Consider the following 27,953-nt stretch of genomic DNA (forward strand, 5'->3'; position numbering starts at 1 on the left):
GGGCTGCAAAGCGAAACTTGGGGCCGGGTGTGTGTGTGTGTGTGTTTTTTTTTTTTTCTTCGCCTCGCGTGAAATGGCCAAAAGGCTCGGGGCTCGCTCGTTTCGCTGGGACGTGCCTCCGGGAACCCGCTGGCGCAGCCCAGCCTCAGACTTTCCCCTTCTCTCCCCCTTGAAGTACACAAGGGAAATCCTGTGACATTTTCTGGGCAGACAGATCATTGCGATAAGCTCGGAGTGCTCGCATCTATGGAGCTGTACTGAGAGAGAGGTATTTGCTTGCTCGCTTGCTTGTTCAGCCGCCGAAAATAAAATAGAGGGACTACAACCTTGCTGGGCCATTGGCTCTTCGGCTGTGCTTTTAAAATGCACCCCCCACCAGAAATGCTGGCGTTAACGTGACTGTACTTAGTAAGAAACGCTTACTTCTCGCTGAACCTGCGATATTTTTCAAAAAGTACGTCTTTAAGCTGGTCAGAAAACGCGTTCTGTAGCTGTGCCCCAAAGGGCAAGCGGAGGAGAGGTCCCCGGCGAGATCCGAGGGTGACAGCAGGCACTGATGCCACCGTGGCAGCCTTCTTCCAGGTGGACAAACCCCTCCGCAGGTGGGCGCAGGCGGCCGCGCGTGGGGCCGCTGGAACAGGCGGCAGGACTGCGGGCCCTCCGTGCGTGGCTCTGCGCAGGGAACCCCCGTGACAGCGCAAGTTCGGTTCCTGCGTTTTCTTAGAGTTTAAGTCGTAGCTCACAAAAATCGCTGTTTCCTTTCTTCTCCGCCCTCGTTTTAGAGAAATATCTTTTTGATAAGAATCGCTTGTGTGCTATCTCAGTGGCGCTCTGCAGATGCTGCCTAACAGTGTACGGAGTTATCTTTGTATCTTGTACTTGAAGCGTTCAAGTCCATACGCAATAAAACATGCTTATTGTGTGTGCTGGTTTTGGTTTGGTTTTAATAAATGCCCTGGATACACCCACGCTGACGATCTTGTCTGGCGCTTCTGCATACTTTGTAAATGAAGCCAATTTATTCGATCCTCTCCCTGAAAGGGCCATTAATGCCGGCTCGGTGGGGCCTTGGCGGGCCCGGGCGCGGGGCGAGGCTCCCACTGCCCGCGGATGTGAGCGAGCGGCCGGCCTGCGGCGCGCCGATAAGCCAGGGGCTCCTCGCGCTGCCGTGTGCTCCTTGGGCTCAGAGGGCTGAAAGGGCACACTGAATCGGAAAAACAAACAGACCCTTTTTTCCTGTCAATAGGCAGGGAAAGAGGTGAATGCGGGGGTATTATGTGGTCTTAAGACCCTGGGTACCAGAGGTTTCTTTTGTTAGCGTGTAGCCATTCTCCGCTCAAACGCTTCCTACACAAGGAGCTGGGGCCTGCGCCTTTCTCCCTTGAAGTCCCTGGAAAACTCCCATTAACTTCATTCATGTGGGCTGAGGCCGTTTAAAGACTGACTTTCCGATCTCCCTTTCACTCGGGCTTCACCTGCAGGGGTGAGCTGATGCCAGACAATACAGAGGAGTGTTATGAGCCTAATTCTTCGTTTTTTCTCATGATAACTAGAAACAGTCCAGATTAATTCCTTTTGTGCTCTATGCAATCCATATTCAGACAATAGAGTTACAATTGTATTTTAGTCCAAGAGACCAAATATTGTAGGAAAAGTAGCCTGCCATCGTCTGTAAAAGGAGCAGCTAGATGTCCTCTGCTAACAGCTCCTAGTATATGAGCCTGGGGAAAAAATAAGTAACTTCAAAATGAAACTAAAATGTTCTCAGCAGAGTGTGTGTGTGTCTCTATTTGCATTGTGGCATACATGATATCAGAATGATGTTATAACAGCACTTCATTTTCGGTATTTTTCTGTTACATTTTTAAGACTCTGTAGCAGATTCAGGTAGTTTAATACTAGATACTGTGTTTGCTGGTAAAAGTCATTGTGATACTCTTGATTTATTTTAAGGCATTGTAATGTAATGTGAAATTCTGTCTTCATTTAAAATGCTGGCAAGCCTCTAGTTAGCTACAGTAGGTCCGGAGTTTTGCCCATACTCTCTCTTTGTTTTCCCAAAGAACTCTATTTTGTTTTATAAACGAATCTGTGCTTACACTATTATGCTTGTTATCTGTTGTATCTATTTCAGTGTGTAACTCAGGCATGTAGAAGCCAGTCGGTATCCTCAGTTTCAGGTCAGATGCGATTAGGTGGTGTCTAATCCTTTCTGTGTTTTAGGGTGCTTGTAAGAATACTAAAACAGGGTTTCTGAAGTTGTATTTCCAATAGCATTTCCTGCATTATGGGTCAATGGACATATTTAAAAAATAAATAAAACAAAACAAACAAACAAAAAAAAACACCTCTTGCCAGGTTGTGTTAAAAGTTAGGCATGGTCAAAATGAGTAGCAACTCTGATGATTTTCTGGAAATGCAGATTCAAGTCTAGTTGAAGGCTAAAACTCATGCAGTATCTGCAATAATAACCTATCACAGTGCTTGTGACCACGCATCCTCTCTGAAGAAGGTAGGCGTAATCTAATATTTTTGCTAACAAGGTTACACGAGTTATGCAAAGAGCACACATGTGTGCATCCGTGAGGCTGAGGAAGCGACGCGACACACAATATCCTGCTCAGCCCCGGCGTGTTGTGCTGAGAGCTGATGGCTCCGTCCCTGCTCCCGCCTTCGGTATTCTCATGTAAATCGGGAGGCGCTCCTCCGAAGTAAATATTTCTACACACTGTAAAATTATCGTAAATGGGAAAATTAGGCTTTCTCCTGCCATCTGCTCCTTGAATCCAGAGAGCTAGCGCAGATATCTGACGGAAGCGCTCCGTGCAGCGAGGCTGCTCCCCTCGGGCTTCTGGCAGAGGCAGAGCCAGCAGCTGCCCAGGGCTGGGACGGAGGTGACGGAGGTGACCGCGGTGGCCCACCCGCCACAGCCCACTGTGGTCAGGCCTTCCAGCAGCTTGGCCCGGCAACAGTGCTTCTTGTTACGTTTTGATGAGTGTCATATTTATCTCGCCCATGTAAGTAGATTTACATAGTTTGCTGCTTTCAAGCAGATTAGCTGGGCGTAGCTGCACGTGAGGAATTTAACACTGATTTGGTGTTTGGCCTGTTTAAGGACAGACATGCAAAGCTGTTGATTAATCTTTCTGTGCAGCTCTGTTAACATCAGGCGCTGTGCCACAGGTTGGGTTTTGTTCGAGGCTCAAGAAGGGGGTTAAGCGAAGAAAGCTTTGGCCAGTCTGAGACTAAAAATACAGCTGAGCTTCTCACTCTATCTGTAGGTTTAAGGTATCGAGAAGCTCCACCTGTAACCCGGTTTCATCGTTTCTGTTTCCTGTGTCTGTGTGAGAGAGACCCAGGCAGAGCTTGGTGTGACCCCTCACGGCACACAGCCCCCAGCAGCAGAGAGACCAGGTGGCTGTGGCACCCTTACTGAGCGCTTACCTGAACGCATGGGCTTAGCTTATTTTTGTTTCTTTCTGAGTTTTAAGACTTGGTCACTTTCTTTTGTCAGCTTGCCCTGACCAGGTCAATTTCCCTTTATATCGTACACAATCTGTACAGTCTACCTCCCTTTAAGGAGACTTGGCTCTTAATATTAAGCAGCATCTATTTTAAATTTTTAAGTGCATCTCCAAGGTTGTAAAGTACTGCTTTGTTCTCAGGAGAGCAAAACTGCTCAGTCAGTGGGTTTCCATACTTGTAAGACAAACGTGAATGAAAGAAATAAAAGGAAGCATCTTATCTTGTCAGTCATGATGGTACAGATTATGCAAAGTGATACGATTCTTATCTGTATTTGGCAATTTAAAGTTTTTGTTTAGTATTTCTAAAAGGGTAAATAGTATATTTTTATCTCTTTGGAAGTTTTATTGTTTAAAGTTTGTATCTTTGTCAGTAAGCTTCATGTGGAAGGGAAAATGGAAGCCTGGGTCTTGAACATCTGCTGTTTTCTTTTGGGTTCATTTTTTTTTCCTGAAACTTCCAACTGTTTAAAGAAGAAAAAAAAAGTGCTTGAGTTAACACATTTCAGAAGGGTTAGATCCTTTAAACTAGGATTACTGGCGGGGTGGAGAGGGGAAGGAAGGGAGGGGAAAATCCTTTCCCAAGAGCTTGTGATGGCTCCTAAAACAGCAGCACAGTACTGCAATCAAGTTAATAAAAGTAATGGGAGTTTGCTATGCATTTTTTTCTGGTAACTAACAAGAAAAGATAGCTGTTTCAGCCAGCGTTTTTTTCCATCTCCAAAGTTTTCATTAAAATTGATGTCTGCTTGTTTTGTGAGATGGGATATAACAAAAGAAGTCAATGGAGAATAGGAACTCGTTTGCTTCTCCCCTCACAGCTCCATTTCCGGGTTCTTAGGGATGTTTTTTTTCTGTTTCTGCCTCAGATTGTTTTTAAAAGAGCTTATTTAGGGAACAGCGTGAAGGCGTATAAAGCTGTAGTCCTAATGAAAAGGTGTTTGGAAGTGTTTTGATGTTGGCTGGAGCATGTTGGTCAGAAGATTTCTAGAAAGCCAACAGAACCACATTTAAATGCCTTCAAAAACCTCGTTGAAGTAATTGTTACTTATTTTGCATACGTTTCAGAATTACAGTGTGTTGTGGTAATTATAACAGCACTGCAGAAGCCACTGTATTTGCAGCTTCCTGATGCAACAGGAAAGGGAAGGGATGAGTTACTAATAGAGGAGAAACATGGGGGAGAAGCATGTGTTAGATAAGCACAAGCCTTCAACCCAGCAACTTAGCAAAACACACACACAACAAGAAATCATGTGCTACAGGGGCTGGTTACTGTGATTAGCACAGGTTTGGCTCTGCTTTCCTCAAGGGACTGTAGTTACAGCAGAGTAGCTGCAGCTGTGTGCTGACACACAGTGCTCTCAAACTGCAGCTGAAGTAACCGAGTGCTGGTCGGGGTGTGCTTTAAGCAGATTCAGGTTGTGCTAGGTTTCTGTCAGTTTGAATTAGTTTGTGTATCACGGTTTAAATTAGTAATGTTTATTTTGGTTTAAGTAGATTGATTTTAACAATAAAACTTTATACCAATTCTAAGGCCTAACTCATGCACTGAGATTCACTGGATTAAAATATCTAGCAAATGGATTGAAATGTGATAAGCTCTTTAAAACACAAGTATAGTTACTGTGTTTCAAAGGTGTCCATTTTTCTGAATTTATGGTATAGTATGATGATACATCAGCTTTCCGGTCTGTTGCAAAATCAGAGATAATAACTACGAATGCAGACAAATAAATATATAACGTTAACAAAAATAGCCTTTTGTTCATGCATCCTCGTGAAAGCCCTGTTGTTCACTTAATTGTACCAGTTTAGGAAATCATTGCTCTGTGTCTTATTTGTTTAAAGTAATCTGCTTTCGGAAAATGATGTGTAAAATGGAGTGGGTGTTTTGATTTTCACTTGCTTGGTTGGTCCTGCAGAACTTCACTGAAGTTGTGGTGGGAACAAATCAGCCTTTGTTCTGTGCAGCCTGATTTGGGCCTAATTTTCCTTGGTTTCTTGGTTGAAGAACAGCAGAAGCAGCAGAGCAAGGTGAGCATCAAGCTTAGTCTTGCCTGACGTTTCTCTGTTTGTGAAATGGAGCATTTCGTTTTGGCAACTGAATGTACGGTGACTTTGGCTTATCACTGATGCCGTTCCTTGACAGTCTCTTAGCGGCACTCTCACATGCTATTTTGGGCAGATTTTCTGTTTCTCCACTTAAGTGAGAAGGAGATTTGCTTCTTTTCTTACCTTCTATTGTTTTCTGTTCTTTTATATCTAAATCTCCTCTACCAGATGGTGCATTGCTTCAAGAAAGTGTGGCTGTGACTCCACAGGTTAACTATATCTCATTCATTCTGTCATCTGGGTACTGCAGCGTAGCAGTGTTAGGCTTCAGTCCTTTCAGACATCTGAGACACGTGTGGCACTTCGATTTTTAGTGTGCCTGAGGAGTGAAACCCAGAACTGGGGTATGGGTTTGGGTGGCAGTTGCAGGGCGCGTTCCTGAGGCTGGTTAGTTGCTGTGGGGCGCTGGCTTTCAGCTCGAGGAGCTGCCAGCTCCCAGGAAGGCTGCTGCAGCTGGCTGGAGAAGTATCCAGCTATCTCCAGAAATCTGAAGCAATGTTCCTGTATGCATGACTCCTCCTAGGTGAATCAGAACCCTGTCGTAACATCTGTCTAACCCACAAGGAACCGTATCAGTTCATGCTTGTCAGTGCAGTAATCTGAAATCACTCAAAACACAAAGGCAGATGATGAAGGTAAAATCAAATATGAATCCATGTTTACAAACCTTCAAACAAAAAATACAAGATTCTTAAAACTGGCAAACAAAAACAAGGCAGCACACAGCAGTGGAGCACTGGAAAGTTTCCTTTCCCTTGTATGTAGTGCCGTGGCAGATGACTTCCAGTCTTCCCAGGGAGAATCTGGTCATTGCACAACCCTGGTCCCTCAGGTTGCGTTCAGAGAGAAGTCTCTGATTGAAGGCTCTGTATGTTGTTTCTTCTGAGGAGGAGGTACTACCGTCTCCTGGGCATGGCCAGGTGCAATGCTGCCAACTCAGGCTTTGCAGTGCTCTTCAGCCCAGCATTAAGAAGATGGTTGGTGTGTTGCAAAGGAGATTATGCTTTCATGCTATGAAGGATGAATTTCAAGTCTTGGAGTGGTGTTTTTCTTTCTCCTACCTATACGCATAATTTGCTAATAATGCCTTATACAGTTGTGCAACAGGAATTTTCTCTTGGCTACTGTTGGTGGCTTGGAATATGCCTTGTGCGAGCCCAGGAGAGCAGCACCCACACCAAATAAACCTGGGCTCTGGCAGAGCTGGGCAAACAGTTGTACAGATTTCTGACCGGTGCAGAAGCTACTGCCAGCACGATGAGGTCCTTTGAAGTATTTAGTGGTCTGTGTTCCAGATGAGTTCAAGAAGAGGTCTGAAAATGTGGGTCTGAGCTTTAAGACTCTTGCTTATGCCACTGCATATTTGCATACCCAGTGGTGCCACTGAGTGTGGTGAGACTACTGATGTGAATAAGTGCTTATTGAGACAGAGAATCAGAAGACCTTTGAATTTGCCTCATGAGAAACCTGAGATGAATGGTTGGTGTATCCTAGGGTTGGTATTAGACTGACATTCAGCAGAATCAAATGGTATTTAAATTGCTTCAATATTATTCCATCCAAACTACTTGGCTTACATGATCCCCATTACAGTAGTACTTGTGCTTATTTAAAAATCCTTCTGCGTAATTTGGGAGAAAACATTGGAGTTAGGTATTTAATACAGCTACTTAGCTACTAACCTTTGAAACAGTGATGGTTTTTGGCCTTTCTTCAGCATTCCAAGAGAAGTAGTTCTGGGTGCTGCTTGTGAGAAATGCTTAGCAAAACCAGATTTTCTCAAAAGTATTTCTACGGTGTTTAGCTTAAATAAAAAAAAAAAAGTGATAACTGATCCTTTAGTGTCTTGGGGAAACAGGGCTTCCAGTGTGTGTGTGTGTGTGTACATATTCCAGAACCAGGGACAGTTTTTGAAAGGAGAGAAACAGTGTTACCCTGGGGTATGGAGGAGCTGTGGACGATGTTGAAAATCTTGATTAATTTTAATGCTGAAGAGTACTGGGACATAATTCACTGTGTAGAACTTTTGTTGGCTAAAAGTGCTGGTGAGCTTTAGGGCACACTGCGGCACTGAGACAGAAGAGTGGGATTTTTGGTGCCCTGGGGGCTGCGTCCATTCCCAGTTACGATATTCCACAATCCTACGAAGGCTAATGTGTGATGGGAATGGTTAAGGCAGTCATTCATTGTTTCAGCTTTATGGTGATATTTTAATTGCTATAGTGACAAAATCAAGTTAACTCTTGGACCAGATTTTGTCATGTTGCCAACAAACATACTGTTCTTAGATCTGTCGCATGTGTGGTGTTGTGGTCTCAGGGAAGTCACGAAGAGCTGAGGACTGGTTTAGTCATTATAGGAGGCATTTTGGCTTTTCATGTAACCCTTCTTCTTTACACCTTCTGATCAGTTGATAGGAATTCCCTGCTCTGAAGCTCTTGACCTTTTTGTGCTTTCAGTTTTAATGTTTCACTTGCAACTTTATCATTGTTTCAGAATTAACTTATGGTTTATATTCCTGTATACAAAATGATGGAATTAACCTATCTGTGATTTTCATTCTTCAATCAGAAGATGTATTTTTCTTGGTGTTACGCTTCTCAGGTGAACCCCTTCCAAAATTACTGAATCCTCAGAGCTGGTTTCCTTTCTCTCCACCTTCTTCCTCCCGTAAAGTAAGTTCTGTGTTGAGCCATTGTCTAGAGTGATGCTAAAAGTGCTACATCAGCCACACCTATAATGTTTACCCAAGGACAGTACAGGGATTAAGGTAGTGACATAAAGTTCAAATTTCATTGTCTTGTCAAAGACTTTTTGGATAATCTTAGGTAAGTTGTTTAGGTTTGGCTCTTCAAAAGGTGTCTGGTAACAGTGGTTTTCCTCACAGATTTTGCTCAGAAATCTACTGAGATACTGAAGTGGGTCAGATATTACAATAACTAAGGCTAAAATGCTTAATATATATATATATATATATATATATATATATATATATATGCATACACACCACATATATACATGTCTACGTTTAAGCCTGTTCTTTGAAGCTCAGGATGGAGTGGATTATTCAGAGTGGTAAAACTTCATGTTCAAATTTTGCTCGTCATTGACTCTGTGTGTAGTTCCTTTACAGTCTGGGGGAACATTCAAATGAATACTCTTCTGGATGTTTCTAGATTGTAACAATGACGGAGTTCATTTTGGCAAGAAACTGGACTGGTAGAACTGTCCACAATTTTAGTTTTAGGAAGATGTTGGGTTTTTATCAGCAATAGTCTTCCTTTCCAAGCAGAATTTTAGTATGCAGACAATTACATAGAACAGGAATAACTCCATGAAGTTTCATGGCCTAGATTTTGTAGATTTTTTTTTGTCTAGGTAGTTGTAGTGCTTTATGGCTTTATCTCTCCTGCTAAATTAACCCCATATTTTTTCTCCTTTGGGAAGTTTCCCTTTCCAATATTCTGTTGTCCCATTTTAATTTTGAAATCCAGTTAAATCATGTATACTCAGAGGTTTGGTTTATTCTTTTAGCAAATGCAGTGTGCAGTCTGACTTCAATTTACCATGGCTGTTGTAGCAAACTAATAATGACTTACAAGACTATTAGTGTTAAACATCCAACGGTTACACAGATTGACAAGCTGCAAAGGTAGGACCTGAATATTCTGGTTAAAAATACAATTTATTGAAATTGCCCACACTCTAGGACACATCTGAAAGCAGTTGTTCAGGATGATATTTGTGCAGTAAGTAGAGGCAAGTGATTAATTTGTCTTCAAATGTTCACTGTTAGCGGGACAGATACCTGTTCATTACAGTGTTTTAAAGTTAACAATTCAGAGTGTACTTACCAAAAGAATTGTCTTTTATCTGTCATTTTTGATGCTCTCAGAGGTAAGATTCCTCATCTGAATCCTTGTGCCAAGGACAAGAACACAATTAATAAAAGCGTGGATGGGTCAGGCTCTGTGCCCAAATGGAGTAGTTTATTTCTGACTCGTGTTTGGCATGAAAGTATTTATCATCCCTTGCCATAGCACCAGACGTGGTTCAAGTGAAACATCCCCTCCCCTCCCAGAAACAGAGGCTCTTCCACAGGTGCTGCAGTTGTATTTGCCAGCTGTGCTCATACACGGCTGCACGTGCATCTGACTATGCTGGTGACTGCTGTAGGCACTGCTTGCTTCACTTCTGCAATTCTAGCTCTAGCCGTTTGTATGCCTGAGCTAGATAGACTATTGTCTGTGCTGCCAGGACTGCTCCATCTTGGCTGTGGAATTCCTCATATATTTGGAGTGGTGTATTAGCAGTACATCTGGAAGCCTTCCTAGGTGTTATCTAATTCTTGTAATTTTCATTTCAGAATTAACAATGCTCTGTAGTGTCTATGGGTGATTCATTATGCAGGCAGACATTCGCTCCAGCAGCTGTCTGGAGTGTTGCTTCCTTTAACTTTTAAGATGCACCAAAGAACACTTCAGCTTACTGCTGCTAAACATTCGTAATTTAACTTAAAAATTAAGTTTTGTGATATTAATTGTCATGCACTGTGAAGTCACCAACATTTTAATTCTGAAGTCATACTACACTGCTTGAGTTTCAGATATCTGAATGATATTCTTAACTGCTGAAGGCCGCTTTTCTCTTGCAATTAAAAACTAGCTGCATGAATTATCATTAAAGTTTACAAGCATGTGTATATGTGTGTGTGTGTGTATAATATGTATGTTTATCTCTTGGTTCGAACCAAGAAAGAAGCTTCAAATTAGAAGGCAAAATGAGAGGGAAGTTCGAGTACCATGGAAAAGAGTTAGAAGAGGTTGTCTGTTTGCATTATTCAAATATAAATTCCAGATTTTGAGAAGAACAGGAAATGATAAATAAAACAGGCTTAAGTACAGAACTTTTTTTGGAAGTGTATGCTCAAGGATTTGGGAAAAGATTGTCATTAAGAAGAAGGGGGGGGGGGAGGAAATGTTTTCAGCAGTCATAAAGTCAGTCATAAAGTATTGGATCTAAGAAGTGATAAGCATCTACCAAAACATCTTTCTTTAAAGAACAAAAAAAAGACTAACTCAGATTTGTTTCAGATACAGTGATAAGTAAAATCTGTCCCTGAAGCCAGAGCAGCATTGCTGCCTATGGTACGTACACAGGATTTCACCAAAGTTTTTGCAGCTGGACTTGTACACACTGCTTTTTGTCATACTTTAAAGGCTTAGTTGCAGAGGTAGGTACCAATTGTATTTTCTGCAGTTATGTAGTTTGTGTATGTAAAGCTGAAGCTGGTTTAACTTCTGATTGTTTTACTGCCTAACGCTGTACTGTTACCACTTCCACGAGTCAGCACTGATGGTGAAAGCGACAGTCTGAACTTCCCTTTTTTTTTTTTCTTCTAATCTCCTCGGTGTGGTCAAGACTGCTGCTTTGGGCCAGCTTAAGCTATTCCTTGAACTAGTCTCAGTTTGTGGTCCCACAGGGACTGGGACCCAGCTGGCTGAAATGCAGCCGACCAGCAATTGCTGCTGGTGCACTTAATTGGGGTCCCCGAGCCAAACCGAAGGAAAGGTGGGCTCTGAAGCTGAGCTGCTGACAGGGCCAGCAAAGTCATCCATATGTGTTATTCGGTTCTGCACCAAAACCAGCTTATCAGAGCAGCAGATCTTGCCAGCGGTGATGAAGCTGTCTGACTTCTTTATACCACCTTTTTCCTTTTCTCTAACTGCAAATCTGATGTCTTCCAGAAAGTTCAGCTGCTACTTCACAACTCTATTAAAGAGTTGACTTTTCATGTTTAAGACACCTCATCAGTAATGTCTGAAAGCTTTTAGCTTTTTGTGCTGCTCTTAATCTGCCTGATGGCATGGTCAGAGGTTGGTATGGACAAATGATCCTGAAGATGCAGCTGGAAATCTCCTGGGGAGCTCCACCACAGCTTATTGACCTCTGGAAATCTTGCCCTCGTTTTTATGGATGAGCCTTTGGTGTTAATCTTGCTTACTTTCACAAGTTTGAGAACGTCATCCTACTGAAGAAATCCTGATTTCCCTATTTACAAAGAGAAGGAAACTACTATTTATAAAATTTGGCTCATGTGCTGAATTCTGTTTACGCTGATTTTTGCAAATTTCTTGCTGTGTTTCATCAAGTCCCCATATCTGTTTTGTTCTCAGTATTGTGAATTGCCTTAATGTATGGAAGGACTCCTCGTCTGTGCAACTTTAATCACTTGCATTCAGGGAAACATTTTTTTTATAATAACTTTGCATAAAGAGGATTAGATTCACTAATTGGTTAGATTCCCTAATACTTTATAACTAGATGTCACGCTTCTCTTTTTTTATGGCTTAAAATTCAAAAGAGTTCACCCACAGACTGGTTTAAATCAGTGTTTGGTAACTTTGTGTTTTAAGGGGACTTCTAAACTCAACTTCTGTGGGCCATGGAGCTATACATGCTTCCCGAAGTAGCTTTCATCAAACTATCTTTAATCTGAAAGCTGTTGGTTTTGATACAAACTGGGACAAGTTAACTTTTTCTATGGTATAAGGAGACCCCAAGAATTAGATTATGCCCTGTAAAGTCTAGTAGATGTTTGTCCTCTGCAAGAATGTAAAGGCAGTGGCCATAAACGAGGGTGCAGCTGGGTGATGCTCAGTGGTTCTCTCAGTAAGAGCCACAGGCAGAGGTATTTGTACCTCCAACCTTGCTCTGTCTCTGCATTCCTTTGACCCCAGAGTGGGCTGGCTCCCAGCCACGTTATTGCAGTTGTTGCAGAGGCAGAGGAAGCATGCTGTTAGGGAAGGGACATGTCTGAGCATCATATTCATTACTCTGAGTTACCTTCACTGTGGGTCCAGACCCTTAATGTCAGGTTGTGGGAGTACATGAGAAGTACAAGCAGTACGTGAGAAGAATGGAAATGCCATTGATCCTTGGAGCAATACTGCTAATACAAAAATGTGCACTTTTTTTTTTTTTTTTTTTGAAGGAACATATTAAAAAATCAGTTCTCAGTTATTAGTGAGTGGTTTGTCCTGACTGTGGTTTTGGTGTGCCGTGGGTTCAGACCTTCCAAACCTGGTTTTAAGTAGGACCTGCTAGAATGCCGCAGGGATGGCTCTGCCATGGGGCAGTGTGCTGATAACAAGGCATAGAAACATGTCCATAGTTTCTTGTTGCTTGTCAAGTTGCATCTTCTGCAACTAGTGTTTGCTGATCAGCTGAGGCAGTCTTAAGTTGTCTGTTAACATCTACAACGTTGTACTCCAACAGCATTTTCTGTAGTAACAGCAGCCTCAGGAAAAGTGTTGGTTGGTATCTGTCTGGACCACTCATCGACCAGATGAGCTGTTCCTTGTTTCTGAATTTCCCAGGAGTTAAACATAGTTGATCATGCTCAATTGATTTTAGATTTGTTCAGTGGCGCCTGTGCATAGGTAAATCACTGTGTGCTATGTAGGGCAGAGCTGTGGGAGTCTTCCTGGCCACAACAGACCAGCCTTCTATTGCTGAGGAGCAGAGGAGTGTTCTGTGCATGAACGAGCATATTTTGTCATATGCCTGTAGAAATGGACCATTTATGCCACTAGGATATGTTGCAGTGAACCCTAGGCCAAACATGTTGGATGTGGTGGGCTTTCCTAAAGCTTCGTAACAATGCAAGATCATCTCTGAGAAATATAAGAAGGTGACAGATAGCCACTGCCCCCCCAAATTTAGAAATAGTTGTTGTTGATGCTAAATTCAAGTCTTCCCACCTACAGCTCTTCCTCAGTTCTTGGTTTAAGTTGGTTTTGCTTCAGCTGAGTTGAAGTACAATAAAACAAAGCATTGCTTTGTCACCTTCCATAAGGCTACAACTAGCAGCTTGTCCATCCTGCCGTTGTTAGCACGTGCATCACAGCAGATATAGTTGCATTGAGGAGGATTGTGGGTGGGTACCACAGCCCACCACACTGCGGGCAGCACAGCCAGGCACCTGCACGGCTGCTTGCATGGGGTCTGCAACACCAGCCTTGCAATGGGAAACAATGCAAGAGGGACAAACATTTTAAGAGCAATGAAGTCTGACTCCAGTTCTTTTCTAATGAGATCTGAACTTCCAAGGTTTATTTTAGGAAGCCATGTAGAGTCTCAGGAATCATTTAGAAGACTTCAGGAATTTCATTTGCAGCCATGTACGTGCTACACACAACCTCATTAAAATCCAAAGAAAACTGGCACACGTATTGCAGCGTGCAAACCAAGTAGAGTTTGCTCTCTGTTATTCTGTAGAGAAGTCTTACGTTGAAAGGTTTGCCAACATCATACATTCGTGCTTTTTGGTCTGTCAGCTTTATACAACATTGACATTTATAAAGCTATTGGGCAAATTTTTGCAAATGAAGGTAGAACCACTGGGTGAAAGCAGAACAAGGCTGATGTATGTAAATGCAGAATACTGACAACTCCTTACATAAGAGTCTGATTATTTTAAAAGTTGCTACTTATCTTGCTCTTGTTCTAAAATCAGCTATGTTGCTAATTTAGCAATACTTGTCTGCTTCCATTCAGCTAGGGTGTTCTTCCTGTGAGGGAGAATCACATTTTGGAGATGTGTTCACCCTGACAAAGAATTGCACACTGAGTGTCAGACATTATATGTAGACCAGTTGCATTAGCATGGTCTCAACTATGGTCTTCTTGAATGTCAAAATACCATGGCAAAGTTGGCATGAATTCTTAGCATTCCTTACTGTTTTTACTCAAAGTGGCTATCAGCTATCTGCTGATAGTCACCTCAACCTGTGCTGAAGTAATTGTAAAAATATGTTACGCTTCCCTTAGACATGGCTTCAGAGCAGAGAAGGCAGTGGAGTACAAAATCCTGTGTTGCATTTACTGTGCACTGTTGGTGCTTCTTGAATTAGTTGGAATGTCATTAAAATATGGTTACTTTGGTTTTCAAATCAAAGTCAGTTTGCTTTAGAACTCAAATGTTAAAGTCAGTTTTGGGGGGGAAAAAACCACAACAAGGAGATTTCAAGTACGCACAGTCCTGTGCATGCCTGAAGTTAGATTTCTTTTTAGATTTTTACTCCAGTGGTATTTTATAGCTGCCATCACAGCTACAAGACATTCATTAGAGACTTTACATTCAGAATTTGAGTTAGAATTCAGGTTTTTAAAACTGTAGGTTACCTATGGAAGGATCCCAGTATAAGAACTTTGTCATGATTTGAAAAGGAGATGAGTAGAAGGATAAAATGCAGAAGGTTACCCTACGTGCCCCTGGTCGTCCCTGATGGTATTGCAGATGTAGGCTAGCTTATAGCTTTATCTGTCTGGGATCTGGCTGGAAGAAAGATACTATTGATCTCTGTACCCGTTTTGTTGGATGGATGGGAAGCTTTCAAACGTTCGGGGAATAGATAACATGCTATGGCTAGGGGCAATACAAAGGGGTCTGAAGTCAGTGTTAAAGTGGAACACTTGATCTTCTCCAATGTTTATGTCAGTGGCTGCTTGCATCCTCAGAGTGCACCATAGCAGCCAAAAGCTACGTTCAGTTTTTCAGGAAAAAGAAAGGAAATCAAAAGTTTCCCCTGAAATAAAAGTCCAGTCAAAAGTGTTTTTTTTTTTTTTTTTTTTGGGGGGGGGGGGGGAGTGGAGGTGGTCATGATAGCAAAAGAGGAAACAATTGTTTTATTGAGTACTTCTAAATCCGTATAAAAGTACTGGGGAAAACTAGCAGTCAACTTTGAAATGTAGAGAATCTTTCATAGTCCTTTTTTCTCCGTTGTATTCTCTTTTTTTTTTTTTTTTTTTAAATGTTGACTAGGTATACATTAATATCACCAGGACTTTTCTTAATTACATATAATATTAACATAAATTAATTATACCATTTCTGCCTGTGTTTTCCTAGGAGTTATCCCTGAGACTTGCTCTACTACATTACCAGTAATATTGTGTATGTCCTCTTCCAGTCTGTTGGTTATAATGAGTTGTATCTGCTGAGTTTTTATCGTATTGCAGAATATAAGAACCACAAGGGCACTTTCTGAAATTTCAAAAGTGAGTAACATAAAGATGAAGAGAACTTCCAGCATGGCACAGATGAGTTCTATGGCAAACATTATAAAGGACAGTGCAAATACTTGCAGTGAAGTAGCTAGGGAGTGCAGTCAGTTGTGTTCTTCTGATGAGGAGTCATTCGTTGCCATGGACGGGGTGTATGATGCATTATGACTTACGCAGGCTTAACTGTAACATAGCACAGAGACATAAGCTGCTGAGCAACAGAATTGGATCTTCTTGGCATTGGTGTTATGCTAACCTTCGTGATGCACTTGTGTGGTTCTTCTATACTAGCACATTCTTTGCTGATAATCTCTAAAGTAGTTAAGTCTGAAGACACAATGCATTAGGCAATTAAAAAAGGAAAAACATTGACAAACTGAATACGAAGGATAAAATATATAAACTGATCTATACTTTAAAGCATAAGCTGTGTATCTCAAGAGAACGTGTTGCTGGGGTTGTCTGGATTCCATCTTGATGACGAAGTGTTACAAAACTGGCTTCTTTTCTAGAGGGCTTTTTCTGACGTGCCACCTTTCCTTCTGCTGGAGCTGCTGGCTGCAGTGAGATGGGCGTTGTCTGCCAGAGAAAGATTAAGATTTAGGAATGTAGAAAAAAGGGCCAGAGCCAGCTGCCTCTATGGCACCATCTACATCTTCAGAGAACACAGCAGGAGAAGCAGGAATGGGCTGGGGGCTGTGCTGCATAGTGCTACTTATTGAATACTGGCATAACAGTATGGTGGCCTTGCCAAAAAGATCTGTTTTGTTCTTTAAAATAGCATGGAGGGGTGCACAGTAACAATGATGCCACAGTGCTGGTATGGTATACTGCCCATATGGAACCAGGAATCGTAGACAAAGGGATTTGAATAAGAACTGACTCCCTCATACATGGTCAGGCACAAGTTCTTCAATTTATTTTTTAACTTCAATAAACAGAAAATGACATAGCGGATCCCATGTCAGCCAAAAGAGCCATCTGTGGTCTAACCCTGTGACAAACAGTATAGCAATAATTCCAATGCCACCAACAGTGTGGAGTTTGCCAAAAAAGCAGATGCTTCTTTTGACATGCATCTTCAATGCTGTGCCGTTTCTGTCCTGTAATTGCTGTTGATGGAGGGAGGGTGGCTAGGCTAGCCAGATGAGCAGAATGCTGAGATTGCAGTTTGGGGGGGAAAAATGAGAATTTGGAAAACAGAAACAAATAATAAGAAGACACTATAAACAATAAAAAAGTCTGAAATAAAAAACTGCAGAGTTTATCTACATATCTCATGAAGCCTGTGATGCTTTATAAATAAGAAACAATATTTAAAAGCTTATTAGTAACCTTGTATTAATTTAATACAAGGTTATACAATAATGGATAATATACAAATACAATAATGGAAGAGCAGTAAAAACAGTATTTCAGGAATGCACAGACTTTTTTCTGCAGAGTTTTTAATTTTCAAAAGAAAGCCTTTTTTCCTATAGTCTTTAAAAGAAGTAGAGGATGGTCAGACATACTTTCTGCTGTACTGCCAGTAGTACCAGTATTCAAGCAGTTCTCTGGGTGAGTATCTCCATGTCTGCATTGTACTCCTTTTTTAATGTGATCCTAGGAATCCCATCAGCAACTTCATGAGTTATATGAACGTAGCTGGACTGATCACCAAAATGAGATGATGGATGGCATCCTTAATTGATCCTTAATTGTTGAAAATAAGGATGGCTTCAAGAATGTTGCATGTTTAGTACTACCGTTTATGAAACAAATAATTACTTACGCCCATAAAAACATACATCTTAACATATCATAAATATAAATACTTGAAAACTCTAAGTTTTGGATTACACTGAATATTGTCCATGGCCCCATTTGTTAGCAGTGGAGGCAAAAGTTCAGAATAGCTAATGACACAAAGGGTGACCGATATCACAGCTGTGCAGGTGATCTGCCGCCTTCTAATGCAGGGGTCTGTCCTCTGAGCAGGAGCAACTGCCTTGTGTGTTGCCACCTTACATCTGTGGCTTAGTTTTGCAGGATTCACTTAGAGAAACGGTTACCTGCTATACATTGCTGCCTTGTTTTCCTGCAAGGGAGCAAGAAAATACCCAGGATATATCCACATCCTGTAGTTTCCATACATTTAAGTCCTACCTGTTGGTGCCGCTTCTGGTATCCTACTTCTCCCCATTACATACACTCTAAGTACAGTCAAAGGATAATGCAAGTTTTTTATTTTCAGGTTTCAGTGCACTTATTCCCAGATTTGATGAATAACTAATTGCCATCTTTCCTTTGGATTTTTGATCATAGTAGATGTCAGGTTGTTTTTAGTTTTTCTTTATTGAAAAAATGACAGGGGCATCGTATTATCTTAGTCAGAGGTATTTTCTATTTTGAGGGATTACTATGCCTTCTGATGTTCAGTCCTGTATAGAGTAATTTTACTTATTAAGAAGAGATTAAAAACAGCAAGGTTAGGATGCGCCATGAATTTAAGGGTTGGGAGGAAGAGGAAGTGATGGTATCAGTGATGCAGCTCAGTGTGCTTTTTTGCTCTGCTTCTTCCCTTCCCGTGACAGTGCAAGCTAAGATCATGAGTGTATTTGCTTGTGGTCTCCACTCCAGTCCATATCTCACTTTCTGCTACAGGGTCCATTAGAAAGGAAACTGCTGATCAAGACATTTTTTTTGTTTGTTCCTGATGAAAAATATCACCTGACAGTGTCACAGGTCTCAGTCGTCAAGATCTGTAGATATTTACTACTGCTACCTTATCCACTAAGCTGGTTATCCTGACAGTGAAGAAAATTAGATTGTTTTGATGATGTGATTTGGTTTTGACAGATCTTTTCTGTCTGCTTTTTTGCCATTCTATTATCATCCAGATTCTTGTAAACCGATTGTTTAATAATTTGTTCCAGAATATTTCCGGGAATTGAAGTTTGGCTGACTGCTGTGAAATTCCCTGGGTCCTCCTCTTCCCCTTTAAAAAACAAAATAAAAAAAAATTGCAAGACATTTGATGGCTGACAGAGAAACAAAACTATTTATGGGAGTACTATATGTGCCAGCTGCAGTTTGACTTTTTTTTTTTTTTTTTTAATGTCCTGGGAATTTGACTGCTTTCATGAAGTAGAACAATTGCCTGAAAACTTGTTCTTTTTATTTGATACTAATCTGTTTTGGGCTGACACCTGAAGAGTTTTTAAATGGTGGTAGTGAGTAGGAGTTTCCTGTTACGTGAATGTTTAAGCAAAATCATATATCCAGTCAGAAGGGACTGCTGTGACCATGTAGTTTAGGGATTTCTAAACCTCTTATCACTGTGAGAGCTGAAATAATCAATTGTCAGAGGCAGATGCTACACTTCTGCACTTTTTCTCTTAAACCTCTTAGATGCTCCCTTCAATGGGTGGGGTGAGAACCCCTCTACATGCTTGCCTTGGTGGCATTTTATGGGTTCCACTGGAAATCCAGCCCTTGCTGCTATGTAGGATTTTCACGCTAGTGCGTGACCCAGTGCGGCGCCTCTCCTATGGCATAACCAGAGCCATAGCAAACTTACTGAGTCTCCTGAGCTGCCCTTGAGGTGCTTGTGAGCTGGATGTGACTTGCCAGTTCTCGACCATCCCTGGTCCAGCCGTACCTCCTGCACGACACGGGAGTCCCGAAGTGAAGTGCAGTTTCAACCAAGGAGTTTCTCCTACCTCAGAAATATCTTGACTGGCTGTTTTTTGGTGTGGTGTTGTAGGGTTTTATAGCATGCTTGCAACGTCTAGCAATAGATGTGCAATGCAAGATTTTTGTTAGTTGCATTCAGTGCTGTGTGCTGGACTTGCTGCAGTTCAGAGCTTTGCGTAAACCCGTTGGTGAGTGAGTTAAGTCTCTCTACAAAGGGATGTGTTTTTTTCTAATTTCAGCTTGAATCCTTATCCTGGAACAAAAACTTAAACGTGGGCTCAGGATTCAGTACTCTTTTCTGTCTGGATCCCGAGCAAAAGCCTTGGCTGGTTGCACTGGAGGAAGCAGGTCTGTGTTTTTACTAGAGTCAAGAAGGAAGCTGGCAGTGAGTTCTTTTGTGTCTATTGCTCAATGAAGGGCTAACCACAAAAACATGCACATGTTTTTCTGTCCAGTAGATCTCAGTACCAAGCTCTCTTTCTCTAGGTACTTCAGCATCTTGACTTTCTTCTGTTTTAACCTAGGCTGACTGTTGGCTTGCTGCAGCCTGTTCAAGTTTCAGAAGCTAAAACTCAAATATTTTGCTTTAGTTGTATCTATAACGTTGTCATGGCAAGGGCATGGTACCAATATTGTCCAGGGAATCCAGTATAAAACTGAGGGACAAGGATGCTGTGATTCATGATGAGCAAGCAGAAGGGAGAAGTACTAATAGCTTCTGCAAAAGAGCAGGGGCTTAGCCAGTTCAGCACTCCCTTCTTTCTCGTTTGTGGTAGGTTTTGTGCTGTGGTGCAGCTAGTTTCTTGTATCCATCATCTTCTGTTTGTCTCTGGATGAGAGGAGTCAGTCAGTGGAACACTTGAAAATCCCGTTTGATGAACTTGATAGATGAGATGAGCTCCTTGGAGCTTTGAAGCTTTTCCATTATCAATGAGAAGAGCTACCTGAACCAGGAGGAGCTTCTGCATCCCTTGCTTGCTCTGTTGTCATCCTCTCCTGCCATCCCCAATTGGAGCTCCTTTTTTATTAAAAAATAATAATGAAAAAAATCATTCTTGGAGGGAGAAAAAAAAATTGGGTATCATCAGTATGGGTTTTGTCATACGCTTCTATGTTGCTGTGATTATGCTCCCCTTTTTCAAGTGTCTTCATAAAATGAACATGCTTAGATTTGGAGCTGTGTTTGTTTCCTTACTGGCAGGAGATTGCTGTTCTACTAAACCTTAGTATGGGTAGTTTAAATACCCTTAGTTTCAGCTCCTCTAAAAGTTCAGGGAAACATTTTGTAACAGGCTGGAATGGTACCTTCTGCTGTTAGTTAGTAATCATTGCTTTCTGCTGAGAACAAATGTAGTCCTGCTAAGTTACTGTGAAAGATGCTTTGTCCTTTTAACCATCCTAAGCAAAAGAGCTGTCATAGGAGAGAGGACTTGAGTTATAAGCAGGACGTTCTAGGATTGAAATTGTTAGGAGCCTCTGAGCTGTGACTGAGAGTTTATGTTAAACTGTCTCATTTCAGTGCTAATAGAACCACGCTCTATAAACATCTTTTTACAGGGAGGCTAAGAAAAGCATCTATTCACTCTTGCATTTCTGTATTTTAAGGAAAGGCCTCTTAAATTTCTCAGAAAAAAAAAGTGTATTGGCTGCTTTCCTGAATTTTACCAGAAGCTTTTCTGGTTCTTAATGGCAAGATAATTTAAATGACTTAGAACGTAATGGACTAGAGAAGACTGACAATATTAATTAAAAAAAGTCAAAGTGAAAATAACTGATTTTACTTTCATGGACATGTTATCCACATATGTTTTTTTGTTTCCTTATGTTTTCTTTCAGTGTGGAAAATTTTTTGTCTGTATTTCAGAAAAATAATTTTCAGAGGACTTGGCTTTAACATAAAGGCAGGCGAGGAACAGGGCATAACCCTCTCTTTATCTGGTAAAGCTCTTCTTAAAACTTATGTGCTAAGGAGTTACATGTGAGGGAGGGGGTTTCCAGTTCTGTGTGACTTTTGAGTACTTGAATCTCAGCCTTTTTGTTGCAATTCATCTTTATCATAGTGCCAGCTGTAGTACTTTTGTCATAATTCTTCCATGCCAAAATAGGGAAGTTTTTTTTTTTTTTTTTTTTTTTTTTTTTTTTTTTTAAGAGACCCAGGGCTGGGTCTCCAGGTGTTCCTGGGTTGTCTATGATGTGTCATAACAGGGAGAGTCTCTGCTTGCTGCCAGCCTCCGCCCACGGGGTCCTGCCTCTTCCAACACATGCTTGTTTCTTTACTGTGTAGCTGGAGCACCAGCAGCCATCTCCACTGTATAAAGGAAGATGGAGTAGGCTTGGATCCTGGCTGTGCAAACAGCTCTGTGATCATGAGACACGATATCCATGGTCTCAGCTTTGTGCAGTAAACCAGCCCTTGCTGGAATCACCCTGTTGATTCCCACAGCGTCACCAAGACCGTGTTCTTCCCCCATTCATAGCAAACTTAAGGTCAGTGGTTTAAAGGAGGAGGGGGGAGGTCCCAGGGCTTTTTCTCCCAAGAAAGTTCTCAATGAGAGTCTGGAGGACAAGGCTTCGGTGAGTCTCTCTACGTTTTATATTAGTACAATCTTGAAAATGCTTAGAAAGCAGCTGACTTGCTGCATCTTTGTGACAAGTGCTGACAGAGCAAAGAACAACAGTCAGAGAACCTACCCTAAGGGAGGAGATGGGAGTGCAGCAGCAGATCTTCCTATTCCTGCTGGTTGAATCACGTCCATTGAGAATTGGACTTGGAGAGGCCTCCAGAAAATCAGTTTTGCTTGCCATAACATTTTAGACATGGAAAACATGAAACAAAACAATGCAGGACACTCAAAATGGCATCCCCATAGAGCTGTCAGTTTGCAGCGTACACTGAACGGCCTAAAGGAAGTTAATAAAGCAACCATCTTCATCACGGAACAGTCATTTTTGTTGAACGTTTGGATGTCTTCCTTCAGTTCAGGATATGATTTTATTCCAGACAACATGTTTCCTAAGCTACTGAAGTGTGACACTGTTTTGCTTCACCAGATGTGGCATCTTCTATTTTCCTGAGCCCTAGCTTACATCGTAGGGTTTTGAAACTATGGGATGATCCAAGCAGCAGTTCAGGCTAAATTGGATGGTTAATGTGTGCTCTAATTTATGGTTTGAGTTAGAGTAGATGTGTGAGAACTTACTCTACTGGTAGAAGTCATGGTATTTTTCCCATCAGGAATTTTAGCTGCGCAGAGGAGCTCATAATTAAATGCTAGCATGTTGTATAACTTCACGGAGATGCTTTTATAACACTAAGTTAGAGACGTGAATGGATTGCTACCATAATAATCGTGCTCTGGTTTGGGACAATGGTTATCTGGGTCTGTGTCTTCAGCTTGCTGGAGTTTCCTTGGGCTTTTGTAGTCTGAAAGTCACAAGGATTCAGTATCGCTCAGCTCCTAGGTCAAAGGAATTTCTCCGGGTTGTTCCTTTTTGTTTGGGTTGGGTGGTTTTTTGTGAGAGATTTTCCTGTTGACAATGAAAAGATTCTTCTCCTTGGCAGACAAAATCCTGCTCTGACTCGTTTCCAATCCTCAAGCACAGCCCAGTTTATAAGACAGACGAGAATGGTTCATATAAAGAAGAGTATATTCTCCAGCTGTTTTTCCATACTTGTGATCGTTCCCATTTTGCCTCTATATGCAGGCGAAGACATAGGCAGGCGGCTTTCCTTAGCGTGAGGCACTCCTCAGGGGCTCTTCTGCCACTGAGTGTTTCCAGTTCCTAACCTCTACCTGTGGTTTTCTGCCCCTGAGGTGGGCCGGGGGGAGGGGGATGGTGTCCTGGAGCCGAGGGTCAGCTGGTGGCAGCTCTGTGCAGCTGGCTCTGGTATCAGGTGGGGAGCTCACACGGCATGTGGTACAATTCTCTGGCCTTTTTTGCTCAAATGTTTGTTGAAAGTGGTAGAAGGAAACTGCTGTGGAGGAAGAATGATCAACAATTGTCTTTGGGAATGAACTCTGAGGAAGAAATGGTAAACCAGCATGGCAGCTGATCCTTTTGAGCAGGAATGTTGTCACAAGAAAATGGTCTGCTCCATTAAGCTTGTTCCTCCTCTGTTCATGTTTAGTGTCTTGATTTACGATGTAGTGATTAAAAAGAAAAATTAATGAATGTGGCTTTGCTTCTATTACGTTATTGCAAACCGTTGTGAAGTCGGTATGATAAAATCTTAAGAACAGCTTTTGATACAAATTTGCAACAGAGACTACAGTTTGTACAACAAACTTTTTACAAAGCCTGAAATCAGTTTGGAAAAGCTTTCAGTTAATGTTCATGAAAGCTGTTTCCAAACAAACAACCCCAAGCTTTGGCCAGGTCTCTGCAGCAAAACGTCTTGCCAGCAAGCGCTGTATTAGCCAGGGGTGTGGAAAATAGTCATGCATCCTCGCTGACATCGATACGTTGGCAAAAACCCAGGCGTGGATGCAGCTGTGCCGGCGGAGGAGAACTTTTATCAGCTTAGCTTATGTCGTTTGGGGAGGTGATGCAACCAGGCCAGCAGAAAAACTCCTCTCTTGGCGCACGCTACGGGCGTGGGAGGCTCTGCCAGCGCGGCTCCAGCAGCCGGCCTCCACCAGGGCCGAGCCTTGTGCAGCAGCTGCGGCTGGACAAGGAAAGAAAAGCTGCCCTGGACCAAAGGGGCACCTCCATCTTTCAGGTTTATCAGTAGCTGATCAGGATCCGAGCAGAAAGAGTGGTTCAAATGAGGCTTTAATCTAAAAAAATAAAATATGTATGTATAAGGTGCATGGCTTTAAGATGTCACTGGCCCTTTAGCAGCTGTCTGTGTGTCACTGGGCTGCAGGGTTTTGCAAGCTGCAGCATGCCAGACATCTGTGTTTTGCAAAGCCTTTTCAGGCTGGTAAAGGTATGGGTTTCTGTGGAAGCAGTCAAAAACCTTCTGTCTGTAAACTTAGGAAGACAACCATAATCACATTTGCATTCCCATCATATTTGGATGTAACCGCTAGCACTAGAACATCTTCATGTTTAACTAAAAGTTTAAATTTCTCAGAAAGTAGTGTTTATGTTTTACGGGAAGAGAGATTTGGTATTCCTGCTCTCTGTGCTCATTCACCCATTCACTTTCCTCTCTTGCTTTTGCAAATCAAGGCAGGACTTTACAAAACTGCTTCTTCGTACCATAGAAAACCAAAGACTTTAAGGGCAAACCATTGCAGTATGTTACAGCAATGACAAACTAAAGATGCTGCAAAACAGAGTAGAGGCTCCTTGTTTCTAGTAGTAATTTCTGGTTAAGGTTATGACTGATACATACATGTTCGCTTTTATCAAAGCTGTATATGTGTACATACGAGGGAATTGTTCTCTTTGAAACCTTGCACATTGGGTCACTTCATGTCTTGTGAGAACTCTGCTGAAGACTTCTTGAAGGGAAGAGTAGCACTGTGTCAGGCTGCATTTGCTCAGTTTGTTATGAAAATGTTTTGAAACTAGTCGCTCTCTCATTCCACATTGCTCGTAACCCTAAAAATAATTGCCTGGCATTACTGGAAGCAGAGCAGTCTGACAGCCCAACTTGTGCTGCTATAGTTAAAATCTGTCAATGTTTCCATTACAAATTTGGAGGGAGGGTTTAATCTTTTTCCCATTTTAAATCATGCCTGGAAGAAACTCTGGATCAGCTTTTCAACTTGGAGTATAAATTTTTTCATTTTTTATTTTTTATTGTTCCCAAAAATCTTTACTTTAAAAAAAAAAAAAAACAACCAAACAAACAACCCCAAAGCCCTATGGCAATGAAATACTGATATTCAGTTCTGAGATTTAAAATTATCATGAAGATATTTCATTCTTTTTGGTAATTTTCAGTTCAATTCAATTGGGCAACAACTTTGTTTCTTCATATCAGTGTTGATTCTCCAGTGAGCCTGTTTCACGCTGGTATTGCTGCATAATAAACTTTGCAATATACTGAATTGGAAGATTTCAAAACCTTCCCAGGGAAACACGGAAAAGGAACACGTAATTATCATGAAGTATCTGATAGAATGAGTGCCTCTGTACTTTTTTTCCACTCCCAATTTCATTCTAATTTCCCAAGGTTTTCTCCAAAATGGTTTCACTTTTCTTGTGCATGAAGGTTGTAGTTTCATGAACGTTTCGAGCAGACGCAAACTGTAATCCCCTCCTCTCTGCCTACACGTTCCTGTTCCCTGCCTTGTGACAGCCAAAGCTTTTGCGTAGCATAAAACCACATGTGGTGAACCAGATCAGGGAAGATAATTTTTTGGTTCCAGCTGTGGCTACACAAGTGTTTGTACTAGTCCAAAGAAGAGGGTGGCACAGGGGCGGGAACAAGTGAGTCTACACTCATGTTTCAATTTATATTCCAATCTTTTTTTCTTACCTTTTTTTTTTTTTCCTTGCTCCTTCAGTGCATTTCCTCTGCAGCTTGTAAGGTGGTTCTTTGCTATGAGCTTCCTGAGGTGTAGGGGGGGTCAGACTTTTGCAGGAAAGTGAATGAATGCAATGATTTTTTTTTGTCAGTGAAAAACCTTATTGTCCACGAGACCTTTCCTGGCAAACTTTAGCTACTATAATCAAGTATTTTTCTCGTACCATACCACAGACCTGTTTTTTTTACTTTCTGTACCATGCCATGCTATATTGTTGTTAAAGTAAGTGGTTGAGTTGCTTTTCTGCAGGTTTTCTCTGTGTCATTTTAAAGTTTCGTTATGGCCTGATTTTAAGAACAACTGCATCAGATATCCTGAGGACTATATAAAGTGTTTGAGTGCTTACCTCCTTTTGGAACTTTGATTATTTGGAATGATATAGAATCTTTTTCTTGAGATTCTTGAAATAATATTCACAAATACTGAGATAAGTGGCAGTAATTGAAAGTCTAGTCCTTAAGCAGTCTGTGCTCCCTCTCTCTCTCTCTCTCTCTCTCTCTCTCTCTCTCCCCCTATATATATATATATCTATATACCTATATCTCTCTCTATATATATATGCATTGTGTGAAGTAGTAAAAGCCAGCAGAGAGACAAAAGAAGTTACTAATTATTTTTATATTTCTTGATAGATTAAAGAAATGTTATCTTCATGTCTGCTACAATATTCCTTTATGATATGGAACAGTCATAATGAAATAAACTTAGTTTGTACCTGTTAGAACAATATCGTTTACTTCATCTTCGTATCAGATGCCACAATGAAGAGTGATAAAATATGAGTAGTACTCGGCAGAGGTTATATGTTACTTGAATCTGTGACATGCACTGAGCGTGCTTCAGGTGATAGTTGGGCATTCAGATGCACCTGTGAGTCCTGTCCCAAACACAATGTGGAAGTGGGAGTGTTTAAAATACATAACTATGTACAGATTTAACACAGTGCTCCAAATGCTCAATAGGCTGCTGTAGACTGAGATAATGTGCATGCTGTGATTGCTGTCTGAAGTTCGCTCTAACACACTTTTTCCTTTGCAGCAGTCCATTGTACCAGCCCACCCAATGGCTCCTCCTAGTCCCAGCACCACCAGCAGTAATAACAACAGTAGTAGCAGCAGCAACTCAGGATGGGATCAATTAAGTAAAACAAACCTTTACATCAGAGCACTGCCTCCAAACACCACTGATCAGGACCTGGTAAAATTATGCCAACCGTAAGTACTATACTTAAATACAAATTAAAAAATCATACCTTAAAAGCTAGTAGTAGATATGCAAAATGAATGTTTGGGCTATGAGGGAAGAAAAAACAGATTTGTAAATAAAATTGTCATTCTGTAGTATGATGGCAAGTTTCAGCTTGCATGGAAATCAGTAGGAACAGAGTATGTTTGGCACTTTGGAGAAACACAGAAAATTTAAATATAGTGGTGGACAGACCAATGTATTGCTCACGCAAAAGCAATGGTCACCTGTTCTGCTGCCTGATGCTGTTGATATGACAGGTAAATGAAAATTAACACCTGAATGTGAAACTTGCTATTAAGAACCTGCAATAGAGGTTCTCCTCTGTTTAGTGCTAACATAATCTGCTGATATGAACTCCTCGAGCAATTGTTTTGTATTGCTGTAAATTATAATGTGCATTTGAAATCTTATCCTAGTTTCAGACTAATTTATGTTGGCTGTACATTACTGTACAATTATATTATGATTTAAAGAAGTGGATCTGCATGAGGATACTCAGTGCTGCCGGGAGTTCCAGGTAGACTTGGCTTAGCAGAAGGTTTTCAGGCAATGTTGTTAACACGAGATTTCTGCTTGTGTGAATTCTTGGGTTTGTTTTTTCATTTTTACAGCAGCACGTGCCTTTTAGTTACTTTCAAATATGTGTCAGATGTCTAGAGATCGTGCAATTAGGTTGTGTATATACAGTTTAAAATCATCTTTCTTAAATGTTTTACTCACTCGCTAAAGTACTTAGTAATTCTGAAATGTATAGTGCACATGGTGGATCATTTTGAAGACATTGTTTGTGCAATACCACCTTTAAAAAAACATCCTGATCTCTTCTGAACAAATGGAG

At 41.3% G+C, this 27,953-nt stretch overlaps 1 protein-coding gene across 5 annotated transcripts in view; it reads left to right on the plus strand.

Annotated features, from left to right (window-relative positions):
• The window catches only part of RBMS1 (RNA binding motif single stranded interacting protein 1), a 146,918-nt gene that overhangs the window by 55,149 nt on the left and 63,816 nt on the right, over window positions 1–27,953 (plus strand). For 4 of the 5 annotated variants that reach the window (XM_084524114.1, XM_084524115.1, XM_084524112.1 and 1 more), the window contains exon 2: window positions 26,906–27,081. In XM_084524114.1, coding sequence (XP_084380240.1) covers window positions 26,906–27,081 — 176 coding nt within the window. Of the gene's footprint in view, window positions 1–106; window positions 269–26,905; window positions 27,082–27,953 lie in introns of those variants that run through there. The other variant, XM_084524113.1, reaches the window with a different exon arrangement.

Source organism: Aythya ferina (genome assembly GCF_964211825.1).
Source record: "Aythya ferina genome assembly, chromosome: 6".
In the NCBI taxonomy this organism is placed as follows: Eukaryota; Metazoa; Chordata; class Aves; order Anseriformes; family Anatidae; genus Aythya; species Aythya ferina.